At 44.9% G+C, this 23,153-nt stretch overlaps 1 protein-coding gene across 7 annotated transcripts in view; it reads left to right on the top strand.

The window, feature by feature from the left end:
• CABIN1 (calcineurin binding protein 1) overlaps window positions 1-23,153 on the top strand; it is a 129,913-nt gene that overhangs the window by 76,796 nt on the left and 29,964 nt on the right. For all 7 annotated transcript variants that reach the window (XM_074554602.1, XM_074554600.1, XM_074554598.1 and 4 more), the window contains exon 31: window positions 20,285-20,448. In XM_074554602.1, the coding sequence (XP_074410703.1) occupies window positions 20,285-20,448 (164 nt within the window). The remainder of the gene's footprint in view (window positions 1-20,284; window positions 20,449-23,153) is intronic.

Genomic DNA, 23,153 nt, shown 5'->3' with positions numbered 1-23,153 from the left:
GTTTTGTTCCTATACCACCTAAATTAAGCTTAAAAAGCAGTAGAAGTTAGCTGTTTCTACAGCCCTCATTTCACAGTGTCTTCAGTTAATAAAACAAGAAAACAGTGTATCAGTTTTTACCCTTAAAACTTAAAACCAGAAAACTTAAATATTGTGTCCCAATACTGCTGTGTATAAAAGTGATGAGTGAAAAGGCCTTTGGTTTTAGGCGGTGTTGGGTCTGACCCAGGAGCAGCAGCAGGATGGTGCCAGCCCCCCTCTGCAGGAGCCCGGAGCAGCAGTGCCTGCCCAGGGCTGCAGCTCCCAGGGCTGTGGGTGGGTGCCTGAGAATAACTCGGGGACATTTCTGACACCAGCACCAAGCTTCAGTCCCTTTCTGTTTGAGCACCAGGTGCTTCTATCCACTCGTTCTTCACAACCTTTCTGAATTTGGAGCATCTCTGTAACATGTGCCGTATCCAAATCCTGTGCTATGGGGTTGTTCCCACAGGGATGCCACCTACCCTTCATCCAGCAGATGTGGTTTTTACCTTAGGTAACTAATTTGGAATTATTCTGCTCAGTAGCACTGTAAGTTATGTACACCTGCACATGCAAATATTGCGAAATTCCTTGTGCTTGTGAGGGTTCAGACAACTGACTAATGCTGTATGCTGTAGGAGTCTGCAGTGCAAACATGGGAAATACCATGGTGATTAATGAAAATGCCAGTCAGAGAGACAAAAAGTTGATAAGAAACCTTTGGAATTGGACAGAATCAAAGATAATACATGGTGAAAAACATATCCTTTTAAACTTTAAAGATAAAGAGACAATTTCAAATGAGTGAACACCAACAATGTGTTTAATTCCAGGTACAGCCACTACTTAATTTGCATAAAAAATGACAATACACAGGAAAAAGCCCCAGTGTAATAGAGGAGATAGGAGCTCTACTGTGACTAAAGGAGCAGATGAAAAAGGGCAGGTCAGAAAGAAGCTTATTTGCATGAATACATAGAAAGTTAGTATTCATTTCAGTTCTGTATTTAAAATGTAAATCTGTGCTATGCAGTCAAAAGAGTAAAGGTTAATGGATTTTTGAAGTGGTAGTGTTAAAACTGTGTTGTTAATCAATATAGAATTTGTTATTGCCTTCGGTGGAAAGATGTCAGAGGCAGTGAAGACAATGGTTATTTTAGAGAGTGGCAATGCCCATAGTGAAATCTTTAAAACAAAAGACTTAAACCCTCTTACAGTTTGAGACACAGGGTATTGTTGATTAATATCATTTTATAGAAGGTAAATAGGGTAGCTGAATTATTCTTTAGCTATTTTTTCAAGATGCTGTAAAGTGTAGAAGTATGTGTATGATTTATGCAAATAAGTAGGAAGTGGCAAGGTGTATAGGGCTTTCAGTGTGAGAACCCTTGGACTGCTGTGCTAAGAAAATAGGAACATGAAGAAAAGATGGGTAAAAAGTGGCTAAAATGATGGGAAAGGAAGATAATGTTAATACCTGATTTTTACCTATAGTGGGGTCTGTCGTGGTTGAGAAACAAGTTATTAAAGATGAGGTGTTTGTAAAGAGGATGGATTTGAGCACTTCAGAATAATCCTAGTAAGTGGAAGAGGGAAAAAAACCAAACCAAACCAAGTCCCTGCAGTGCTTGGAAAGGCAAGGAAGAGGTCAAAGCAATTGCCCTGCCTGCAGAAGTGAGAGAAAGGAGCAAGTAAAGATAAAATGTTTAAACTTCTGTGATTAAGGTAATCTCAGAGCCTGGATCAGTGGCTGGGAAAAGAAAGATGAGTTTAGCTGTGCTGAGCTGAGATGGAGAAAGATCTGTCATTGAGTTTGTGAGGCAGGATTACACGGACTGAGGTTGGCAGTGGGCTGGCACACATTTGGGGTCTCTTAATGGGAGATTGACCAAAATCATCAAAAGCAGGGAGAGAGAAGTCCAGGGAAAGCAACAAGGGGAGGTCTGTTGTTTCCCTTCTCAAACACTTTGAGAAAGGCAGAAGGATGTAAGGAAAGAAGTGACAAAGGGCTGGAGCCAGAGCGCTGCCAGCAGCACCCCCGGTAGCACCGCAGGGGCCAGGGAGGGGACGATGTGGCAGTGCCAGCCCGGGATGGGTGTCTGAGGGGACGATGTGACAGTGCCAGCCCGGGATGGATGTCTGAGGGGACGATGTGGCAGTGCCAGCCCGGGGATGGATGTCTGAGGGGACGATGTGGCAGTGCCAGCCCGGGATGGATGTCTGAGGGGACGATGTGGCAGTGTCAGCCCGGGATGGGTGTCTGAGGGGACGATGTGGCAGTGCCAGCCCGGGATGGGTGTCTGAGGGGACGATGTGGCAGCGCCAGCCGGGGATGGGTGTCTGAGGGGACGATGTGGCAGTGCCAGCCCGGGATGGGTGTCTGAGGGGACGATGTGACAGTGTCAGCCCGGGGATGGGTGTCTGAGGGGACGATGTGACAGCGCCAGCCGGGGATGGATGTCTGAGGGGACGATGTGGCAGTGCCAGCCCGGGATGGTGTCTGAGGGGACAATGTGGCAGTGCCAGTCGGGGATGGGTGTCTGAGGGGACGATGTGGCAGCGCCAGCACGGGGATGGGTGTCTGAGGGGACGATGTGGCAGTGCCAGCCCGGGGATGGGTGTCTGAGGGGACGATGTGGCAGCGCCAGCCCGGGATGGGTGTCTGAGGGGACGATGTGACAGTGCCAGCCCGGGGATGGTGTCTGAGGGGACGATGTGGCAGTGCCAGCCCTGGATGGTGTCTGAGGGGACGATGTGGCAGTGCCAGCCCGGGGATGGGTGTCCGAGGCCGCGGCGCCGCGTGTCGCTGCCGTGCGGGGGAGCCGGGGGTGGCCCCGCGGGGGCGAGCGCACAGCGGTGCGGGCTGTGCCGCGGCGGGGGCGGCCCCGCGCCCGGCCATGGCGGCAGCTGCGGCGGGGAGGCGGCCGGTGGCTCTGGGCTGGGCTCCGCTGCGAGCATCCCGGCGGGCCCCGCCGCCTCGGCGCTGCGGGCGCAGCAGCGAGCCGGCCGCGCCGGGGAAAAATAGGTCACGGACGGGCCTTCGGTGGCGGCGAGGTGAAGGGCGGTGAAGCGGCAGCCGCGGGGTTAAACTGGGTCAGGGAATATTTCGGGGAGGTTTGGCGGACAGGTGGGAGCAGATAACTGGTTTTTATTAATGCTCGCGAACCGACAGCGGCAGCTGTTGGCTCCGTTGCCCTCAGCGGGATGGCTGCGAGCCGGGCTCGGCGGTAAGCGGCACCGACATCCTCTTGTCAGGCACGGCCGGCCCCGGCCCGCAGCCTCCCGGCGGCGAAGGCAGAGGCAGAAATAAAATAAATAACTGTCCGCGGCGGCAGGAAATCCGAGGTATGCGGCTTCCAGGGCTCGGGCAACTCCGGTGCGAGAGGAAGTGTGAGCCGGGCGGGGGCGGTCAGGTGGGGGCGCGGGGGCGGCGCGGGGCCCGGGCGGGGGCGGGCGCGCTCCGGCTCCGCGGCCGCCGGGGAACTCCGGCGGAGCCAGCCCGCGCCTCGGTGATGGTGAGTGCGGGGGGCGGCTCGGGGAACTTCCCCCGCGGGGAGGCCGGGGCTCCGGCGGGCACAGATGCGGTGCTGCAGGAAGTTCGGTCTCTGTGCCCGCAGCAGCAGCGCGAACAGCTGCCGGCTCCCCCGCGCTGGAGGGCGTTCCTCGGCGTGCCGTGCCTTTGCCCTTTCCCGTTCCGCTCGCCCGCGGGCTCTCGGAGCCTCCCCTCGGGCTGGCCGTGACCTGCGGGGAATCCCTTCCCGGTGCTGGGCGGGCTGCCGGCGCCGCTGGGCTCATCCGAGCCGGAGGGAGGGAGATGAGATCTGATGACATTTGCCGTCGTGGTTGGGAAATACTTATTTCATTAGTTCGGTTCGCCTGCGGGTAGAGGCTGAACAGAGCTGCTTTGCTGCACGGGAAAATCCTGAGGGCGATGGGAAACGGAGGAGTCGAGAGAAGTTTGGAAGGGGGGACGAAAGGGTGAGGGATTTTTTGTTTGATTCCGTCTGTATTGTTTGGGATTTCTCCTTCCTCCGCTCTCTGGGTGGGATGAATTACTTAGCACCCTCATTCCTAATGCAGCCCTGAAGCTTTGAGGGGCTTTTCGGTCGGGTGGCGCCGAGCACGGAGCAGCCCAGCTGTGCTGTGTGTGCGCTCCCTGCGCTGCTGCCAGAGCCGGGCGCGCACGGGAGATTCCCCCGCTCAGCGCTGACCTAACAGCAAAGCCTGTTTGTTGTTCAGTGCCTGTTTTGCATGAGCCACGATGCTGGAACAGTTGCTGCTTCATTCAGCTAAAGAGAGAGAGAGAGAGAGAGAGGGGATAAGAGGATTCCAATTTAATTAGCAGTTTGTTAAAACCAGTCAGCTTTGTCTGGTCACATGTTTATAATTTTAGAACGTATGTCTTAATTGCAGTAAATTCTGGTGTTGTGCATAAAGCAAGTGCCACATGCTGTTTGCGGCATTGGCTGTGGCAGCTCCACGATTCTGGTTTTTTAATTTACTGCAGCCTCTGTTTGTTTGAGCAATGGCAGATTTTTGTGTGTGCAGGGGGCATTTTGCATGAAGCAGATCTAAGAATCAAAGCATATGCTGTAGAGGTTTATATTACCCAGGGAGCTGCAAGTTGTGTCCCTTCTATTGGAGCATATTCAGGTTGACATCTTGAATACCCAGATACTGTTTTCAGTAATAGCACTGTTGTGTGTTTTTAGCATCTTTATTGGAGTCTGAAATACTCTAAATGTTGAGGCCTTCCTAACTCCTCCTCCCCCTCAATAATTGCTCTGGTTGTTCTCAAATAATTTCTGTCTCACAGTATCACTGAAATCAAACACTGTACCCTGCTTCTGAGCTGATTCTGCCGTGCCTTGTGTCAGACTGAGCTCTTGTGGTATTGCTGCTGGTTGGGCACTGAAGCTCCCCTGTGTATACTGTGATTTATGTTACTGTAAATAGGGTAATTAAATTATTGCTTCCCTGCAATGTCTTGTTCCTGTGGTGTTACCAAAGATCAGTCAGCTTTAGTTGGGGTGCTAGGCAGGCTGCTGTTTACTTGAATCAGGCATTTCCACTAACTCTTACAACTGGATAAAGAGCTGCTTTTGTTTTTCTGAGGAAGTCCTGGCAGTGTCTGAAAGCAAGACAGCATAACGTGTTAGCACACTTATGTGTCCTCCCCCGCAAAAAAAAAAGGTAAAATACATGAGAAACAGAGTTACTGAAATTCTTTTTTGTTGCATGAATTCCTGTATCAGAGGAGAAAAGATAACTTGAGATTAGCTGTGGGGTGCATAACAGAAAGAGATTTTTTTACCTTTTATAGCCGTCAGGATTCCTTCAGGGCCTCCACTTGCTGGACAGAGAAGGGAAGCGTTCTGTGCATGCTGCTGTAGGGGGGGAAATGAGATAATGAAATTAATTACTTGTCAGCTCCTAATGGCTTAATTGGAGGCTCTTAATTGTTGAGGATGAAATGTGCAAACTCATGTAGAGCTGTGGTTTTTGGAGAGGAGTGTCTTCCCCAAGGCTGTACCCACTGCATGTGGCTTTTTCTGGTTCATAACCTCTATTATGGAATAATTGTTTCTTACTACCTATTTCAAATAATCAGCTTCCTGCCCTCAACTTCAGCTGACAAACTGTTTGAAATCCAGGATGTGTATTTCTGTCATTCCTAAGCCAGTAGGAAACCTCAGGCAGAGCTGGGACCTTCAAATACGAATTAAGTCATGTGTTTACAAACACAAGTCTTTCTAGAACTGCCCTTAGAAAAAGGAGCAGGGAACCCTGGTCAGATCTTACAGGATTCTGGTTTGAAAGGCTTTTCTGCTGGCTCCTGCTGTCACTTTACCTCTGTCAGAACACTAGAGGAGTTTAAATGTTTGTTCCTTCTGCTTTCCATTGCTATTTTCCTTCTCAACATTGACAAAAGATTTGAGTATTTCTGCATGCTTCCAGATTGTGTGCACATACCAAAATACCAGCCTGTCATAGAACATGCCATTCTTGTCACTTCCAAATAGTGAACAGTTGTATTTTTTTTTTTAGTACTATTCCTGGTATGTATTGCATTTTATATTTCACCTTGGTTGGTAATGCTTGTTTATATTAGTGCTGTTAAAAGTACTGACAGTTCTTCATTAAGTTACAATATGCATCTCTCTTAATTTTTATAAATAACTTCACAATCTATTCAGTGAGGTTTACTAGCTTCTTTCATAATCATGATTTGTTATTAAATAAGCTGCAAAACTCCCTACCTATGATTGTTTTGAAATCTGTGGCTTATAAACTAAAAACTAAACTTATAAACTATGAATGTAAGGTCATAGTAGCTTTAAAGAAAATTGCCAGTGCCCAGCAGAGCAGTTGTCACATATGGATTTGTCACTTCTGAGCAGTGACGTGGCCCTTTCCTGACCAAGTTTCAGTATGTGCTCTCCTCAAACCTGATTTTCTCTTGTGTCACCTTGAACTTACTTTACTTTTTCTTACTTACAGTTGAGAAAAGCCACCCAACAGGTCACTGAGGAAAAATGTTCTCTCTTGAAAAGTCCCTGAGTGACCCCCAAAGTCAGGTGGTGTGGCTGTGTGGTCACTCACACTGCTCTGAGGTGAAAGTGTTGTCTGAAAAATGCATCTTTGAAGGAGGATATTTCTGGGTAATTCTTATGAAGATGTAATTTTTTATCAAGATAAAATTAAAGTGAAGTCTTTTCTCTACCAGGAGCATCACTTGATTGTATTTTATGAGCTGCCATCTGATGCTGCACTAGAGGGTTTTCTGCTTTCAGAAATGGTGATGGAAATTAGTAGCAAGCATTTTCTGGACCTTTTGATTTCTATTTCTTCAGGCTCAAAGATCTCAGCAGGAACTCCTAATACCATGTATTCTAGTGATTTGGTACTGACAAGAAAGAACACTGACTGCTTTATCAGTATTGTTTTCTGAAATGACAGCATTTTCCTCTGAGCTGCTGATCTAACCCTCTAGCTTTTGATATTTTCTGAGATTTGGATTCTAACACAGTGATATAGATGTAAAATGTAAAGGTGCATATGTCACTTTTCCTAAGCATTTGATGAACATGCTGAAATATTTTGCAAACACTGGGATTTTATGGACTCTCATCTTGATATTTTACTCTGTGCTTCTTGATGTAGAGGAGAGTAAAAGCTGAAAGTCTGGGCTGTCAGTGCAGGGATGTCAGCTGTTGGGTGGGAGTGGGCAGTTCAGCATTTTGTTTGTTGCAAAGCAAGGGATGTAGGATGGGAGACCAGTTTGTGTTGGCATAAAAACTGGAGTATTTTGGTAAAATAACTTTTTAGCACTCTGACAGCCTAGTTTAAAATGCTCAAAACCGATGAGTCTTTATGTATTGGATAATCAGTGATTTACATCTAAAACTTGGTATTTAAGTAGGTGAAAATGCATTCCTTCAGATCCTTCAAGCCTGAAGAGTTTCAGGCTGAAACAGCAGAAGTGACATTCTGTAAAAGCAGGAGACCCTTCCTGCAGTGTTAGAGCAGGAGGAATCTCTGAACAGCTCTTCATGTTAATTCAGAATGTTAATCCTACATTACCAGTGTGCTGAATCTCAGCAATTAGCACAGCACTCAATGTTACAAAGTTCTTGTCCTCCTTTCCTTCCTGGAGCTGTATGTGCTGCTCTGGATGGTGGAGGCTGTGTTGTGCTTTGTGCCCAAGCAGTTTGTAAGGCAGGAGTGTTGTCAGAATAACCCCAGCAATGCTCTGTGCCAGGCTCACTATTTCTGAGTACTACAAATGGTACCCAGAAATGATAGCTGATAGTTCTGTGTTCTGAAGCAATTTTCAATTTTCTTAAAAGTAGGCTGAGGTACAATCACAGAATTGTAAAATCGCAGAACAGTTTGGGTTTTAAGAGGCTTTTAAAGGTCACCCAGCCCAAATCTCCTGGAAAGAACAGGGACATCTTCAGCCAGATGAGGATGTTCCAAGCCCTGTACAAGCTGACCATGAATGTTTCCAGAGGTGGGGCATCCACCACTGCTCTGGGCAGTCTGTGCCAGTGATTTGTCACCCTCATTGTGAAATAAGTTTTTCATTGCATCCTATCTAGATCAACCTTTCTTTAATTTAAAACCATTTCTCCTTGTCCTATTGTACAGACCCTGCTAAAATTGTGTCCCTATTTTTCTTAGCTCCCCTTTGAGTATTGAAAAGCCCCCCTGAGCCTTTCCCAGAGTCTGAGCAGCCCCAGCTCCCTCAGCCTGTGCTCCCACAGAGCTGCTCCAGCCCTGTGGTCACCCCTGTGGCCTCCTCTGCACCCCTGCAGTGGCTCCAGGTCTCTGCTGAGGTGAGCAACTCAGGGCTGGACACATTATTGCAGCTGGGATCCCCAAGTACCCTTCCTTCCCCCAGATAATGCCAGTTACACTTCCTTCCCCCCAATAACTCCAGTTACACTTCCTGCCCCCCAATAACTCCAGTTACACTTCCCCCAATAACTCCAGTTACACTTCCTGCCCCCCAATAACTCCAGGTACCCTTCCTTCCCCAGTAACTCCAGTTACACTTCCTTCCCCCCAATAACTCCAGTTACACTTCCTGCCCCCCAATAACTCCAGTTACACTTCCCCCAATAACTCCAGTTACAGCTCCTTCCCCCCAATAACTCCAGGTACCCTTCCTTCCCCAGTAACTCCAGTTACACTTCCTTCCTCCCAATAACTCCAGTTACACTTCCCCCAATAACTCCAGTTACAGCTCCTTCCCCCCAATAACTCCAGTTACACTTCCTTCCCCAATAACTCCAGTTACACTTCCTTCCCCAATAACTCCAGTTACACTTCCTTCCCCAATAACTCCAGTTACACTTCCTTCCCCCAATAACTCCAGTTACACTTCCTTTCCCCAATAACTCCAGTTACACTTCCCCCAGTAACTCCAGTTACACTTCCCCCAATAACTCCAGTTACACTTCCTTCCCCAGTAACTCCAGTTACACTTCCCCCAATAACTCCAGTTACACTTCCTTCCCCCAATAACTCCAGTTACACTTCCTTCCCCAATAACTCCAGTTACACTTCCTTCCCCCAATAACTCCAGTTACACTTCCCCCAATAACTCCAGTTACACTTCCTTCCCCAATAACTCCAGTTACCCTTGCTTCCCCAATAACTCCAGTTACACTTCCTTCCCCAGTAACTCCAGTTACACTTCCCCCAATAACTCCAGTTACACTTCCTTCCCCCAATAACTCCAGTTACACTTCCTTCCCCAATAACTCCAGTTACACTTCCTTCCCCCAATAACTCCAGTTACACTTCCTTCCCCCAATAACTCCAGTTACACTTCCTTCCCCAATAACTCCAGTTACACTTCCTGCCCCCAATAACTCCAGTTACACTTCCTTCCCCCAATAACTCCAGTTACCCTTCCTTCCCCAGTAACTCCAGTTACACTTCCTTCCCCAATAACTCCAGATACACTTCCTTCCCCCAATAACTCCAGTTACCCTTCCTTCCCCAGTAACTCCAGTTACACTTCCTGCCCCAATAACTCCAGTTACACTTCCTTCCCCAGTAACTCCAGTTACACTTCCTTCCCCAATAACTCCAGTTACACTTCCTGTCCCCCAATAACTCCAGTTACACTTCCTTCCCCAATAACTCCAGTTACACTTCCCCAATAACTCCAGTTACACTTCCTTCCTCCCAATAACTCCAGTTACACTTCCCCCAGTAACTCCAGTTACACTTCCTTCCCCCCAATAACTCCAGTTACACTTCCTTCCCCAATAACTCCAGTTACACTTCCTTCCCCCCAATAACTCCAGTTACACTTCCCCCAATAACTCCAGTTACACTTCCTTCCCCCAATAACTCCAGTTACACTTCCCCCAATAACTCCAGTTACACTTCCCTCCCCCAATAACTCCAGTTACACTTCCCCCAATAACTCCAGTTACACTTCCCCCAATAACTCCAGTTACACTTCCTTCCCCAATAACTCCAGTTACACTTCCTTCCCCCCAATAACTCCAGTTACACTTCCCCCAATAACTCCAGTTACACTCCCACCAATAACTCCAGTCACAGTGCCTCCCCCAATAACTCCAGTTACAGTTCCTCCCCCAATAACTCCAGTTACACTTCCTCCCCCAATAACTCCAGTTACACTTCCTTCCCCCCAATAATTTCAGTTACACTTCCCCCAATAACTCCAGTTACACTTCCTTCCCCCCAATAACTCCAGTTACACTTCCTTCCCCCCAATAATTTCAGTTACACTTCCCCCAATAACTCCAGTTACACTTCCCCCAATAACTCCAGTTACAGTTCCTTCCCCAATAACTCCAGTTACACTTCCCCCAATAACTCCAGTTACACTTCCTTCCCCAATAACTCCAGTTACAGTTCCTTCCCCCCAATAACTCCAGTTACACTTCCCCCAATAACTCCAGTTATACTTCCTGCCCCCCAATAACTCCATTTACAGTTCCTGCCCCCCAATAACTCCAGTTACAGTGCCTGGACACTGCTCTATAACCCCTGGGGATCCTGGGACAGTCACTGTGCAGACAGTATTTGGATCTGGGTGAAAACAAAAAATATAATCTTTAAACTTGCCCTTCTCTGGGAGCCAGCAGCTGCTCCCAGCTCTGTGTTAACCCAAATTCTCTGGTTCTGCAGCTCCTCCTTTAGGAGTAAAACTGAGTGCTGGGGCTCAGCATTGGTTTGCCACTGACAAAGTTTCTGGTTGTCATTTTTGTCCCCTAACATTTGCCATCTTTTACGCCTTAGCCATCATCCTTTGTGTTTAAGGGAAATAGTAATTTCTAGTTTGTAATTCATCTCATCCTGACCTGGAGCCTGTAATGCTCAGGTGAGCCACATCCCCTAAATGCCTTTTCCCCTCTGTAAAATGTTCCTGGGTGGTACCATGGTGGTACCATTGAATGTGTGTGTCTGTATCAGAGATGTGGGGAATTAGATTAAATTAATGCCATGTGTTGTCAAAAAAATGAAAGTTTGCTAATGTCCTCAGGGGGCTGGTGCAGAAGCCTGCCCATAAATGTACCAAGCTTCTTTCACTGCCTTTTGTGCCATTTGTATCTGATGCCAGGCAGTCTGCTTGTAGCAGATACACAGAAAAGTTTTTAGCAGGAAAATCCTTTTAATTCAAGGAAAGGCTGTCTATAGGTGAAACCAGCACCCTGTCACTGTCTAGATGTGCCCTGCTCTCCATTTATATTGGTGGTATAGAAGTCTTCTCACATCTGACCCCAGAAAATGGCTAAAAAAATTCAAAATTCTAATAAAGGATTTTCCCATCAAAGTTTTCATATTCTTTCATTAGATTTCTGCATCAAGTTATTTGTGTGTTAGAAAATTCAGAAGCACTCTGTGTTCGGTGGATTTCTGTGCCTTATATCCTCCCAAAGAAAAAATTCCAAACTCTTTCAGGCATGGACATGACATGAAACCAAAATGTACCTCAAAAAAGGGAACTGAAGTAACAAAGGCAGAATCTGAAATTCCAGCATGGGTGAGGAGAAACTCCTCAGGGTTTTCTGTTGAGTCTGACTAAGTCTCTGGATGACTTCTGCTCTTCTGCATCCCTTTGGCAACCTTGAATTGTCTGCAGGACACAGTGAATGAAACTTAACTGTTGGTAATTTAATTCCTAACCAATCCCTTTTATTCTAAAATACATCCTAAAATACATCTGGTAAAAGGGAGCAACTTATAGAGGAAGGATGATAAATGTAATGAAGTAATTTGTTCCAAAGTCCTTTTATCATTTAGTGACCTTCCAGCTTGAGAAGTTGTCCAGCTGTCCAAAAGGGAACCTTTGTTAATGTTGGCAACAGAAAAGAGGAAAAAAATAAGTCAGTGTTCTACAGCTTTATCTTCAAATCCACTTCTGCTTTAGCACCCCAGATTTGCAGGTTAGAGGAAAGAGGGACTGAACCAGAGGGAATTGTTGGAGTGCCCTGGAGAGAGATGCTGAAAGGTCCAGCAGCCTGTTGGTGTAAACCTGGAGGAGCAGAGCAGGGAGCTGCCCCTTCACCCAGAGGTTGGTGCATTGTGCTCACACTCTGTGTGTGCTGCATTTTCCTGTGTTTGCTGCATTTCCCCGTTGTGTTTGCTGCCTGCTGCAGAGCCCCAGAGGGAATGCAGCTGTGTTATTGTTTGAGCACAACTGCACCTTCAAACCAGGTTTCAAGAGGCTGGTGTCTTGCTTTTCCTTTCTTTGTCTTTCTTTCTGTCATAGCCATGCACTAGAATAGTTTCTTTATTTCCTTTTCTTACAGTCTAGTTAGCTGTTTCCCTTTAAAAGAAAAAAAAAAAAGTGATGTGACTTTGTGTTGACATGGTTGTGAAATCACATGGTACATGGGAACCATCAGAGTAAAAACTCCTCAAGCCTCCTGACTGGGTGAACATAAACCTCCAGATTCTGCCTGGCAAGTGGCCAAACCCAGAGCTCTGCAAAGGCCATCTCCAGGCCTCAGTTTCTGTTTCATTAATTCCACCTGAACTTGTCACTCATCTGAACAAGGCCTTTCTGCTTTTATGTAATTCTTATGCAGCAAGGAAATAATTCCCTTTCCCTGCCTCCTGTGTGGACGTCCCTGCCTTGTGCTCACAGTCTCCCAAAGTCTCCTTGGGTGTTCTTTTCATGGGGTCAAAACCAATTTAAAGTCAAATCAACTGTAAAATGATTGTTCTGGAAATTGAGAAATCTGAAATTTAAGACCCTGCAAATACATTGTGTAGTGAAGAGAGAAATAAGAGGTGAAAATTTTCCATTATGTTTCTTTATCAGCAAATGATGATTGGAACATGTGGAGCACTTCCATTTGTCAATATTGTTTCATGCTGCTGTCTTGCTAAAATAAAGTTACAGAATTCCACAGTTCTTCCAAAATGCATAGATGCTGTTTATTCATTTCCAAGTGTGTGTGTATTTAAAAGATAAGAAAATGACAATATTTGCCTTATAGACTAGAAATTGTAATCCTGCTTGTTCTTCACTTACTGAAAGGAGATGCTGCAGTTTTGCCTTTATTTCTGTTTCCTTGCCAGCCTGATAAAATGTAATTTATGTATTATCATATTTTTAAATTCATTCTGTTACTGTTCTATGTAATAACTGTAGTCTGGAAGAGTTGGTAGGATTTTCCTGAAATCAGCTCAGTTACTGTAAGCCAGGGTTGCTCTATGACACAGGCCCTGCAGATAACAATTTCAATACTCTGAATTCTCTGCTTTCCTTTCCTAAAACTTCTGTGCCCACTTGCATTCCTGTTCACAGAGGCAGAATTGTTCCATTACAGGCTGGATAGCAGTGAGGAACTGAGGAAGAAAAATAATAGAATTATCTGCAGAAAAGAAGAAAAACTCAGGTGCCAGAGGAAAATAAGAAGAGATAGGGGAGCATGTTAAGGTTGGTTGAGGAAAAGTGGTTTAGAAATTTGCCTGGTGGGGGAGGGGGCAGTGGTTTTAGTGGTTGTGCTCAGAGTGGCAGGAAGCTGTGAGGGGAGCACTGAATGAAGCCAGGCTGGCAGGGCAGGGTGGGGACACTCAGTGCTCTGTGCTGGACCTTCCTGATTCACACACAGAGCTCAGACCCTGTGTGCTGGGTCTGTTCAGCTTGAACCATATTCTGTTCCTCTGCAGGCACCCAGAGCAAGACAATAAAATTAAATAAGTCACTAAGAAGACAGGACATGAGTAAAACTGGTGGTATTTCAGTATGTTGTGCTTAACCCTACATAAAAGCAGAGACTTTAGCAAAGTGGGAGCTTTCCAGGGATTATACAGCTGTGCTTAGTTCAACTTCACGATTTTGAAATACCATGTAGGTATTACATATTATGAAATACCATGTAGGTATATATATTAATTGTTACATTATTAATTGTTGCCTTCCCTGAACCACTTAATTAGTTATTTTGCTAGTTTTGGCATACTTTCTAACAATCTTAAAATAATATTTAAATTATTTTTACTAAAGGCTCTTAGCAGGACATTACTGAGACTGACAGATGAGGAAATGTTTGGTTTTGGTTTGGGTACTTGCAGTCCAGTTTGTTGTATGTAGTGCAACTTGAACTTCCAGGATCCTTTGGAAAAAAAAAAAAAAAAAAAGGATGAAAAATAGGGAGTTACGTAATGGGAAGTCTTTATTTGTATTAGTGTGGGGTTTATGTGTTTGCTTGTTATATGTGAATTGGATCATGTGAAGCATGACTTGCATTTCTCCATTTCCATGGAGCAGGGAGAGAGTAAAGTTTGATCAGTGCTCAGAAAATGGCTCACCCTGGAGCTGTGCCTGGCAGCAGCAGCCATCCCCAGGGAGCTCTGCTGGGATCTGTCAGCCTCTCCTCCTCAGAGAGGCATTCCTAAACCCCAGGGAATCCCCTCCCCTCCAGCTCTGGAGTAAGCAGCATGGAGGAATAATAAGCACTTCCTTCCTTGCTATTTTCAGTGCCTGAACTAGAGAGTCCCAGAGAGCTGCAGCTCTGCAGGGGCAGGCACAGCCCCAGCCCCAGCTGAAAAACAATTGTACAAGTGTCACCAGCATTATGGCAGCCTGGCTCCATTCTTCAGTTTTCTATTTCATGTCATGTTCAGTATGAAGTTCTCTGCAGGGTTTTCAGTGCTCCCAGATTCATTTTTCCCTAGCAGCGTGTGTCAGGCTTCCCCCGCCCCCACCCTTGCAGCGTGTTTGTTTTGCCAGGAAGGCATGGAGAGCAGCCTGATGTTTTGGATCCTGAGAGGCATTTTGGGCTTGTTGGAAGTGCCTCACTCCTTGCTCTGGTTTGGTGTAAACAGCTCTGCTGGCTGTGGCTGCAGGGAGCAGAACCTTGCAGCAGTGGCAATGGTGGCCAGCAAACACGAGCGGGCGTTGGATGGAAAATCCTTCCAGAGCTGGAGATGTTTTGTCAGGTACCCTGAGTGGCCATAACCAGCTACAAAGCCTTTCAAAGAACTGGGAATTGTTGGCACAAGGATCTGCACTCTTCTGTGAGTGTACTTTGCCAACAAATCTCGATTTTTATGTGATGATATAAAAACTTTAGTTAAACTGAATAATAGTTCCTGGTCTTCTCCTCACATCTTGACAGACTTTGCATTTGTGTATTTCTTAAGCTTTGTTAAAAGTAAGAAAAGTTAAAAGTAATAAAAGCCTAACACTGAGCTTCTTAAAAAAAGTTGCAGTGTGTGATCTGAAATTGGAAGTATTCTTCCTGAAGTTTATTGATATTTTGGAAGGAAGAATTAATACCTGATGGGCTTTATTAAACTTCTCTCTGGAAGAGATTTAAACAAGACATTCTGTAGTTTCTGACTGAAATCACAGTTTTAAAAGTTCCATATGACTCACAAAATGAGCTCTGATAAACTCACTTTACCCTCAGTGTTTTGCATATTGCTTAACACAGTTTCAGTGATGGAATGAAGATTGCTCTGGTGGCAGGTTTCTTTCTGCTTTTGCCTCAAGGCTGCCTGTGGAACATTGGACCCCTGTCTATTGCTGCTTTGCATTTATGAAGCTGCAAGTCAACACATGAAAAGTTAGTGACTTTCCTTTTAAAATCAGTCAGTCCTACTTTTGTAATTGCAGTGGGAAACCTGACAGCCCTAATGTGAGTTTTAATTTAACCTCTTCAGATGTGCCCTGGAAGACAGCAGCATTCTCCAAAATACACAACTTTGTTTCCATCTGAGGGGCTTTTTCCTGGATTTCTGGATGCAGTTTATATATTCTGTCATTAAAAATGGCTCTAATACTAAATTGTTGTAAAATTTAGTACTAAATTTCCAGGCTAGCATTAAAATGGATACATGGGATATGTGAGAAGGAGCTGCAAAATGATTTCCAGCTAATTCCAGATACAGTATCTGATCCAAGTGATCCTCTTGATTCAGATGAAAGATGAGATAATGCTGAAAAAGACCAGGAACCTACCTACACATTGGCAGAGTTCCACTCCTACAGTGTGCTGGAGTTGACCATAAATTGTTTTGTGTAGTTAAATTGGCTAAGTAGGTTGTTGCAATGTGGTGCCATTATGAGGCATTCACTTGTTTTGGGATTTGGCAGGAACCCAGTTTACATCCGTGCAGAGAAGCAAAAAATAGCAGCTCCAGAATGTGTGTTTCATCTGTGGGCTGAAAGGAGAGCCATTGTATGGTTTGGAGGAAGAAGCAGCATCTCTGGTGAAAGAGAAGTATGTGCTGGTTCACAGAGCTGTCCCCTGCAGGCTCTGGGGGAGCTCCTGGCCATGGGAGGTGTTTGTGGGCATGGCTGCAAGGGGAGGCAGTGCCTGTGCCTGGGGCTTGGCCATGGGGCTGTTCTGGGTACAGTGGAAAAGGGAAGCTGCAAAAAAGAGCTTGAGGGAAAGCTTCAGGGAGCAAAGAGGAAGAACAGCTTTAGTGTGGTCACTAGGGAGGAAGAGTAGAGAGCATAAGGAAAAGCAAGAAAATTTGGCAGATTAGTCTGTGCATTATATCTAGTTGAAGTCACTGTTTTCCATGTAAAAACATTGAGATTAATCCTCTGATATTTCTGTGTTGTTTTTTCCTAAGTTCCTATACATCTTTTGCAGTGGAACCAGAGATTTTCTGCAGACATGCAAGGGAAGGGTCCATTTTACACAGGGGGTTATGGATCTGCCTTTCTGGTCAAATGTCATTTATGATTGCAGTAATCATTTTTTTGCTTCCACTTTGTATTAAGTTCTGAAGAGTTTTGATCACACTGAAAGTAAAGCTAAACAAATCGAAGCAAGACCTTTAAACAAAGATAAAGGAGTAAATATTTGTATATCCTGCTCTCTGAACAGGTTTGGAAAGGCAAACCCTTTTCCAGTCAGGTACTCCTATCAATGAGACTTTTCTTTCCTGCCTTGTCACAAAATTGTTTATATGATCAGAGGATTTTCATCTTAGAAAGCTTCAGAACCAAATAAAGCACAAAGGGAAGGTTTGCAGTGATGCAGCAGCAGTTTTTGTGAATGATCATAATGTAAATCCCATCCTAACATGCAAACATGGTATTATGTGCAGTTCATTTTTTCAGGTGGGGTTGACTAGGGTGCTGACAGCATCCACAATAAACACCTGAAAACAATCTCATTAGATGTATTACACATGGCAAAATCTGAGCTAACTAACCCTAATTAAATTATATTTGCTATCAGCCTCCAGCCTTGCTCCCCAAAGATTCCCTTGTCCCAGAAATTTAATTAGAAGGTTCAGGATTTATGGCCAAGTATTTGAATCTGCCACTAGAAAATGGATTCTGCTGAGGAATCTAATTCTTCCTTTTGGACTGGTTAGTCCACAGTGAGCACTGATGATGTCAAGGCTCTCACCAAGTTCCTAAGACATTTAATAACAGATTATTTGAAGATAGAAACTTGCTGTGAGTGCATATTAACAGCTTTCAGGCCAGGAAAACTTACTTGAGGTTACTCCTTATTTTTTATGTTAGTTGAGCTTTGACTAGGTAAGGTGTGTTCATTGACACTGAAGAAAAATGCACGGTATCATTTGGGCTTTGCTTGCTTTTTCTTGGAACACTTCAGAAGCATATTTAGAAGGTTTGCTGTGGCTCCTGTGAGCCTTGCTGCTGGCAGGAATCAATTGACTTAAATCCATATCTCACTGTCTGGGGGAGCTCAGCTTTTATCTGTCCCTCTGTGAAATTCCACAGCAGAATCTGCCCCTTATTCTCTCAGTTGTGTCCTTTTCACTTGGATCCCTGTGTGAAGGTTTCCTGTTGTGTCCTTTTTGGTTGGATCCCCATTTAAAGTTTTCCCTTGTCCTTCCTCTGCAGGGAATCTGGTTGTGTTTTTTTCTGTGTGATCCCCATGTGAAGGTTTCCTTTCCCCCTCTGGCTGTGTTTTTTTCAGTTGGATCCCCATGTGAGGGTTTCCTTTCCCCCTCTGCAGGGATTTTTTTCAGCTAGATCGCCATTTGAAGGTTTCCTTTCCCCTCTGAAGAGATTCTGGTTGTGTTTTTTTTCAGTTGGATCCCCATTTGAAAGTTTCCTTTCCCCCTCTGGCAGTGTTTTTCTCAGCTGGATCTGCATGTGAAGGTTTTCTTTTCCCCTCTGCAGGGAATCTGGTTGTGTCCTTTTCAGCTTGATCCCCATTTGAAGGTTTCCCTTGACCCCCCTCTGCACTGAATGTGGTTGGATCCTTGTGTGAAGGTTTGCTTTCCCCCTCAGGCTGTGTTTTCTCCATCTGGATCCCCATTAGAAGGTTTCCTTTCCCCTCTGGGTGTGTTTTTTCCAGCTGGATCCCCATTTGATGGTTTCTTTCCCCCTCTGGTTGTGTCCTTTTCTGCTGGGTCCCTGTGTGAAGTTTTCTTTCCCCTTCTGGTTCTGTTTTTTATAGTGTGATCCTCATTCGAAGGTTTCCTTTCCCCTCTGCAGGGAATCTAGTTGTGTTTTTTCCAGCTGGATCCCCATTTGAAGGATTCCTTTCCCCTCTGGCTGTGTTTTTTCCAGCTGGATCCTCCTTTGAAGGTTCCTTTCCCCTCAGGCTGTTTTTACCAGCTGGATCCCCATCTGAAGTTTCCTTTTCCCCCTGCAGGGAATCTAGTTGTGCTTTTTTCAGCTGGATCCCTGTGTGAAGGTTTTCTGTTGTGTTTTTTCCAGCTGGATCCCCATTTGAAGTCTCCCTTTCCCCCTCTGGCTGTGTTTTTTCCAACTGAATCTCCATTAGAAGGTTTCCTTTCCCCTCTGGTTGTCTTTTTTCCAGCTGGATCCTCCTTTGAAGGTTCCTTTCCCCTCAGGCTGTTTTTACCAGCTGGATCCCCATTTGAAGTTTCCTTTCCCCCCTGCAGGGAATCTAGTTGTATTTTCTTTCAGTCTGATCCCCATTTGAAGGTTTCTTTCCCCCTCTGGTTGTCTTTTTTCCAGCTGGATCCCCATTTGAAGGCTCCTTTCCCCCTGTGGATGTGCTTTTTCCAGCTGGATCCTCCTTTGAAGGTTCCCTTTCCCCCTCTGGGTGTGTTTTCTCCAAATGGATCCCCATTTGAAGGCTCCTTTCCCCTCAGGCTGTGTTTTCTCCAGCTGGATCCCCATTTGAAGGTTTCCTTTCCCCTCTGGGTGTGTTTTCTCCATCTGGATCCCCATTTGAAGTTCCCTTTCCCCCTCTGGTTACATTTTCTCTATCTGGATCCCCATTTGAAGTCTCCCTTTCCCCCTCTGGGTGTGCTTTCTCCAACTGGATTCCCATGTGAAGGTTCCCTTTCCCCTCTGGCTGTGTTTTCTCCAGCTGGATCCACATTTGAAGTTCCTTTTCCCCCTCCGGTTACATTTTTTCCAGCTGGATCCCCATGTGAAGGCTCCTTTCCCCTCTGGGTGTTTTTTTCCAGCTGGATCCCCATTTGAAGTTCCCTTTCCCCCTCTGGGTGTGTTTTCTCCAACTGGATCCCCATTTGAAGTTCCCTTTCCCCCTCTGGTTACATTTTCTCCAGCTGGATCCCCATTTGAAGGTTTCCTTGTCCTCCCCTCTGCAGGGAATCTAGTTGTGCTTTTTTCAGCTGGATCCCTGTGTGAAGGTTTTCTGTTGTGTTTTCTCCAGCTGGATCCCCATTTGAAGGATTCCTTTCCCCTCTGGCTGTGTTTTCTCCAGCTGAATCCACATTTGAAGTTTCCTTTCCCCTCTGGCTGTGTTTTTTCCAACTGAATCCCCATTAGAAGGTTCCTTTCCCCTCTGGTTGTCTTTTTTCCAGCTGGATCCTCCTTTGAAGGTTCCTTTTCCCTCAGGCTGTGTTTTTACCAGCTGGATCCCCATTTGAAGGTTTCCTTGTCCCCCCCTCTGCAGGGAATGTAGTTGTGCTTTTTTCAGTCTGATCCCCATTTGAAGGTTCCCTTTCCCCCTCAGGCTGTTTTTTCCAGCTGGATCCCCATTTGAAGTCTCCCTTTCCCCCTCAGGCTGTGTTTTCTCCATCTGGATCCCCATTTGAAGGTTTCCTTTCCCCTCTGGTTGTCTTTTTTCCAACTGAATCCCCATTAGAAGGTTTCCTTTCCCCTCTGGGTGTTTTTTTTCCAGCTGGATCCCCATTTGAAGGTTCCTTTCCCCTCAGGCTGTTTTTTCCAGCTGGATCCCCATTTGAAGTTTCCTTTCCCCCCTGCAGGGAATCTAGTTGTATTTTCTTTCAGTCTGATTCCCATTTGAAGTTCCCTTTCCCCCTCTGGTTACATTTTCTCCATCTGGATCCCCATGTGAAGTCTCCTTTCCCCCTGCAGGGCATCTGGCGCATCCCCGTGGATGAGATCGACCGGCCGGGCAGTTTCGCGTCGCATATGAACCGCTCCATCGTGCTGCTGCTCAACGTGCTCTCCCAGCTGAGGGACTACAGCACCCTGCTCAAGGTCTCCTCCATGCTGCAGAGGACCCCTGACCAGGGAAAGTACGGGACATTTATATCTCATTTTGAGCCGTTTGTTGGAAAGCTTTCCAGTGGGTTTTGTTCGCTGTATGACTGTTTTATTTAAAGCTCTTCTTTGTTTAGGGAAAAAAGTCTTTAGATAGGTTCCCTTGGGAGTAGAGTAGAATTGTTGGTTTTCTTGGGTTTTACAGAGATGGGGTAACCGAGGGGAATTTTAAAGTATTTTATTCTATTATCATTCTCAATGAATAGTCAGACACAAAAGATATAAAACTCAATGCTATTTTATCCAAAACTAACTTAGTTCTTAGTTACAATACCTTATAAATGTTTTTCAGCTTAATGACTTTTACTACACAATACTAATATTACTTCTAATACTATTATTACTTCTAATACTACTACTTCTAATACTGTTATTATTCTATTTCTATTATTACTTCTAATTACCTGTATTTTTTCCCTACATAGTTCTACTGCAGTGTATCTTTCACAATTCTAATTCTCTAAAATATCTAGTATTTTTACAAAATCATATTTTAAAACTTACTAAAACTTGCTTTTAGTTCAGTCTCTCTTAGCAATGTCATCTGTATTCCATAGTAAGTCCACACACTTTATCTCAGTGTTTACATACAGATGTGTCAGACCATGTGAGCTTTATATCCACAAATCCATTTCCCACATGGAGCGATGGTTAATTTTTCTCAAGATTATGATTCTCTCAAGTAGCCTGGAGTTTCTCTGCCTTTCTGCTGAGGCTCAGAGCAGCCCTGGGGGTGCCCAGCAGCCTCACAAGGTGTGCTGTGTCACGTGGAGGGATTCTCTGGCAAAGCAGAGCGTGCTTGGGCACCCTGTGCTGGCCCTTGCGTAAGAGCGGGAGGTCAGGGCCCAGCATCCTGCCTTGCTGTAATCCCTGATGGCCTCAACAATGCCCGTGTGCCTCTTGGCTGCTGATGCTATTTAAAAAGCTTATCCTGTTCAGAGGTGATCTAATTTTAATTGCATTAACCTTATTTAAGAAAAAAAGAAGCTATTAGTGTGAGCTATATATGGACTGGTATCAATGGGAAGACCAAAATAAACATCCAAGGAAAACACTGAGGTAAAATTCTGGTAGGTTGTCCTGTGGGAAATGTTGAAATTGGTCTCTGGCAAATGTTTAAGAAATGGAACATGAATGATTGATGGCAATAAGTTGGAGGCATTGAAGGTTTGTGCATGTGTTTTTGAGTGTGAGTGCATGTGAATTTGCATGGGTTGTAGTGTGTCTGGGAATATGTCACCCCTTGTTCAGCAAACTTGAGGCCAAAAATACTTTGACTTTTAACATATCAGAAGAACTGGACCATAGAAGGTTTCAATTTCTGTCCTAAGCAAACCCATAGCTGTACTAAAAATATTGTGTTATTTGTAAGTCTAGACTGAATTCAAAAAACAAATAATTTGACATGTTAGATCAGCCAGTGCCAGCCATGGTGAGGTGCAGTTGTTAGAGGAAATCAGAAATACAGATAACTCTGGGTGTGCCTGGTATATGCCTGGAACAACCCTATTTTTAAAAACAGGGTGATTTTACTTATTACTGAACTAATGAGGAGTCAGATGTTTATGGTTTGCTTTTCAGAGAAAAGAGAGCAAATTTACCAATTTAACCTAAAATCATAGAGAGGAAATATGTGTATTTAAAATATTGGCCTTTTGACTGAAATAGTACCCTTCAGAGTTATTTACTTGATTTCTAGGCCTCTCATTCAAACCAGCTAATTCTGAAATACAAATTAAGTTTTCCATTAAACGTGATTAGGTGGCAATGACAGCTGGAAGTGTTTTGCTTGAAAGCAGACTAAAACATTGTGTCCAAATACACTGAAATTACAGTGCTCTAGTAAATTAAATGAAGCTACAGAGTGAATGTTTTATACATACAACATTATTTTTTTGTAATACTAACTAGGAGAAAAAAGGTAGCAGCACACCCGTGAACCCAGGATTATTAGAGCTAAAAATCCTGAGTTCAAAGGCAACTGATATGATCAAAGAGAGAGGATTTGCTGATGTCCCTAATCTCACATGCACGCTTTATCCACAACATGAAAATCACCTGAGAGTTCCACATAGCTTTGTGTAACTATAAGATTCTTTTTCAAAAAAAGGATTGAATAAAAAGCTGGTATTTGAGGGGCACAGAAGTCTTGGTACAAGAAAACGAAATCTGGTTGTGTGGTTTGCTCTGGGTTTGGTTGTTCTTGGTGTTTTCCCATTTCTCCCCTTGCCTTTGGCTGCAGGCAGAGCTGTCTTCTGCTTCATCTTTGTGCGGAGGGAAACAAAGCTAAAGTGTTAAATCCCAATATTGTTATATTTCACCTGTAGATTTTTGTTTGTTTCTTATGTTTTCAAGTTGTTGTGTTGGCTTGTTCTTGTTTTTCTTTCAATGTCCTTTGTCTTGGTTTAAAAGCCAGGTGTCTGTTAAGGAAGGCAGGAGCCTCCCCTGAAATGAAAAATGTAAATCCTCTCCCTCTGAATTGTTATAATTTTGAAATTAAGGGGATCTCAGGCAAATATATGGGAGTAGGAAGAACAGTTCTTTACTAGGAAAATTAAAAATACAAATGCAATAGTACAAAAAAATGAAAACAAAACAGTGACAGAGTCAGAATAGGGGCTGACTCCCTGTGTGCCAGGGGGTGTCCCAGCCCCATCCCATGGGGGCTCAGCCCTCCTGC

The sequence above is a fragment of the Zonotrichia albicollis genome, chromosome 18 (assembly GCF_047830755.1).
Source record: "Zonotrichia albicollis isolate bZonAlb1 chromosome 18, bZonAlb1.hap1, whole genome shotgun sequence".
Taxonomy (NCBI): Eukaryota; Metazoa; Chordata; class Aves; order Passeriformes; family Passerellidae; genus Zonotrichia; species Zonotrichia albicollis.
The sequence above is the reverse complement of the archived record's forward strand: the minus strand, read 5'-3'. Positions and strand labels throughout refer to the sequence as shown.